This window comes from Agelaius phoeniceus, chromosome 18 (assembly GCF_051311805.1).
Source record: "Agelaius phoeniceus isolate bAgePho1 chromosome 18, bAgePho1.hap1, whole genome shotgun sequence".
Taxonomy (NCBI): Eukaryota; Metazoa; Chordata; class Aves; order Passeriformes; family Icteridae; genus Agelaius; species Agelaius phoeniceus.
Window position 1 is genome coordinate 12,878,697 of NC_135282.1, and position 3,058 is coordinate 12,881,754.

Consider the following 3,058-nt stretch of genomic DNA (forward strand, 5'->3'; position numbering starts at 1 on the left):
TTAATTATTATTATCAATTAAATTATAATAGTCAGCTCTCAGTGCACGCTGGGCTTTCCACGGAGTCAATAAATAACACTCACAGCCTGCCCTGGTGCCAGGAGCGAGCCAGCGCCACCTGCCACAGGCCTGGGGCTCGTCCCCGTGTCCCCACGTCCCCATGTCCCACATCCCTATGTCCCCATGTCCCCGTGTCCCCACGTCCCCATGTCCCACATCCCTATGTCCTTGTGTCCCCGTGTCCCATGTCCCCACGTCCCTGTGTCCCATGTCCCCATGTCCCTGTGTCCCATGTCCCCACGTCCCCTTGGCCCACGCCCCCATGTCAGGGCTGCATTCAGCCATGCAAAGCCCAGCTCTTGGTCATTCGTACATTCAGAGCTCTTCCAAAGGGAAAAGCACTTTTCCAAAGTGGAGGACATTCCGTGCCCCGCTGTGCCCGCGCGGGGGGATGATGCTCCACAGTGGGGTGGCTGTCCCACACAGGTGGCCTTGTCCCAGACGGTGGGACCCAGCCCCAGCCAGCACAGCCACCAGTACCCTCAGCTGGGCTCCTTGCAGGGGAGCCCAGCCTTGAAATGTGCAAGGGGGAGCGTGTCCCCACGTCCCTACATCCTAATGTCCTTCCTCACAATCCTTTCTCCAGGGAAGCGACAGCTTTCAGACGGTGCTCGGGGCCATCTGTCCGGCTGCTCTCCGTGGTGACACCGTCCGTGGGGGACAGAGTCCGGCCCTGCCGCCACCCCCACTGCTCCCCACACCCCGTGGGAGCCCGGGGATGGCTGAGGCACATCCCGGGACCAGCCCGTGCTCCTCGGAGATGCGCTGCCTCGTCTGCTGGGTGCTGGCTCTGCCCTTCCCGGGACACTCCGGGCTGCAACGTTCGCCCCCTCAAGGGGCAATAAATTACCAGAGGGCGGATGGGGCCGGCGCAGGGTCCGGGTAATAAATAGGAAGGCGGGAACGGGGGAGGCAGCGGCGGGGGCCGGCCAGCAGCAGAGCGGCAGCGTAGGCGGGGCGGGCGCTCATGAGGGGCTGAGATGAGGTAGGAGGACACGTGCTGCCTGGCCGATGACCTGCACGTACTTCCTGAGCACCTGGCAGCCCTGCTGCTTCTTCTTGAAGGTGCTCTTGCCCTTGGAGCTGTCCCCGTACCTGACGTCCACCTGGAAGATGTTGTAGTTCTTGCAGAGGAGGCAGGTGAGGTTGGAGATGAGGCCTCGGGTGGTCTTGGTGGTGTTGTGGAGCCTCTCGAGGAGCTCTTTGGCCGTGGGGTTGAGCTCCTCCTGGTCGCGCGTGATGTTGCCCAGCGAGGCGTTGAGGAAGGCGAAGAGCTTGTACATGGCCACCATCACCTCCTTCCTCTCGCTCGTCCGGTTGACGCGGAAAGCGGGGAAGAAGATGCCAGCGGGGTTGCAGAGCTTGTCACTCTCGCTGCTGAATGGCTCTCCCTGGCACTTCAGCTGGGAGGAGAGGCTGAGCGTCACCCCGTGTCCCCCGTGTCCCCTGTGTCCCCCTGCCACCGTCCCCGCGGTGTCCCCAGCCCTCGCCCTTCCCGCACTTGTGGCTCAGCCCCCCCGGGCCGTGACCCCCGGCCGTCCCCAAGCGCCACTTACGTAGAGGCTGAAGAGCTCCTGGGCGGTGGCGTTGAGCACGGCCACCTGCCTGCGGGTCTGCTCCTGCACGTTGGAGCGGCACAGGCCGTGGCTGGGGCAGCCGGAGCCGCTCACCAGCAGCGCCCGGCCGGCCACGGGCCGCCGCTGCAGCAGGAGCAGGGCCACGAAGGGCACGACGCCTGTGTGGGGAGAGAGGCCGCTGTCACCGAGGGGACCGGGACCAGGCGGTGCTGGCCCGTCACGCCGCCGCTGGTGCATCCACCCAGGATGATCCCAGTTCCAGGCACCCAAAGGGAGGGTGTCCAGCTGGAGCAGGGATTCATCCCTCTCGAGCGTGAGTCCAGCTCAGCCGGAATGCCCAGACCTCCCGCTCTGTCCCGGCCGTGCCGCAGCTCCCGTCCCGCTGCCGTCGCCCTCACCTGCCCCCCGGCAGGCGCTCCCCCGCCTCCCTTCCCGGCGGGGGGCCCCGCAGCATTCCCACATTTCGCAAGCGGCCCGGTGGCGACCTGTCGTGTTTAATCAAACGTGCAAGACGCTTTTTCCTCCGTTATCCTGGTCCGGGCGCTTCGGGAGCAAGGCCCCACCCCGGGCCGGCTGACTCAGCGGGGCTCCCTCAAGGAAACCTGCTCTCGGCGTGCCCTCCCTCCTTCCTCCCGCCCCCGGCCCCACCGCCTGCCTCAGTTTCCCCGTCTGAGATGTGGGCGCAGCGCCGAGAAGCCCTGGGGAGAGACGACGCAGCTGCCAGAGACTCCAGCCAGGAAATCCCTGGCCGCGGAACAAGGGGACCCTTGAGCCTCCGGCAGCTGGGTCACCCCGGCGTCCCCTCCTGAGAGCGGGGCGCTGCAAGCCCCGATCCGCCGGGACCCCCCCAAAGCGGGATCCATCCCTGCTCGGAGAGGCCAAACCGCCTCTGGAGCCCGCAACTGCGCTGGGCAGCCTCGGGGAGGGAGCCAGGGTGTCCCCGCCGCTGGGTGACCTGGATGACACCAGCAGGGCCCCGGCAGGGTGGGGGTCCCGTGCTCCAGGCGAAGTCCCCGGGCCGTGACGAGCGCCGAAGTCGCCTGCACTTGTCAGCGCCTCGGACGTGCCGCCGGTGCCGGGTAATCCAAGCCTCGGTTTATTTACCCTGCCCAGGTGGGCCAGGACTTACCTGGGCGTGTTCCAGTCCCTGACCCGCCGCTCCCCTCCCGCCCCCGGCTGTCCCCACGGGATGCAGTTCCCTGACCCCTCAGGGGCCCCTCTCGCTGTGTCCCCCCGGCCGCTGTTCCGCCCATTCACAGCTGGGCAGGGACAGGCGCTGCCCCACGTGTGCCGGGGATCGGGGTGGGTGGGGAGTCCCCGGTGGGAGCTGCCCCGTGGGACCCCCAGAGCGGCTTCTGGGCCGGGGGCTGCTCCCTCCGACCCCCTCCTGCACTTGGCAGCCTCCCCATCCTTCCACCGCT

General features: G+C 67.3%; 1 protein-coding gene across 1 annotated transcript; it reads right to left on the bottom strand.

The window, feature by feature from the left end:
* Positions 1–282: 282 nt before the first annotated feature.
* On the bottom strand, positions 283–2,775 carry LIF (LIF interleukin 6 family cytokine). Its single transcript, XM_054646099.2, has 2 exons — positions 1,617–2,775; positions 283–1,463 (listed from the first exon to the last, which is right to left on the bottom strand). Exons 1-2 carry the CDS (start codon positions 1,872–1,874, stop codon positions 1,026–1,028), a joined length of 696 nt encoding a protein of 231 aa, XP_054502074.2. The 5' UTR covers positions 1,875–2,775; the 3' UTR covers positions 283–1,025.
* Positions 2,776–3,058: the final 283 nt, after the last annotated feature.

Excerpts from the sequence above, each read along its gene's own strand:
- LIF (XM_054646099.2), bottom strand. The coding sequence starts at position 1,874 with ATGCACCAGCGGCGGCGTGACGGGCCAGCACCGCCTGGTCCCGGTCCC. Across the intron at positions 1,464-1,616 it reads AGGAGCTCTTCAGCCTCTAC|CTGAAGTGCCAGGGAGAGCC; the intron begins GTAAGTGGCGCT and ends CTCTCCTCCCAG.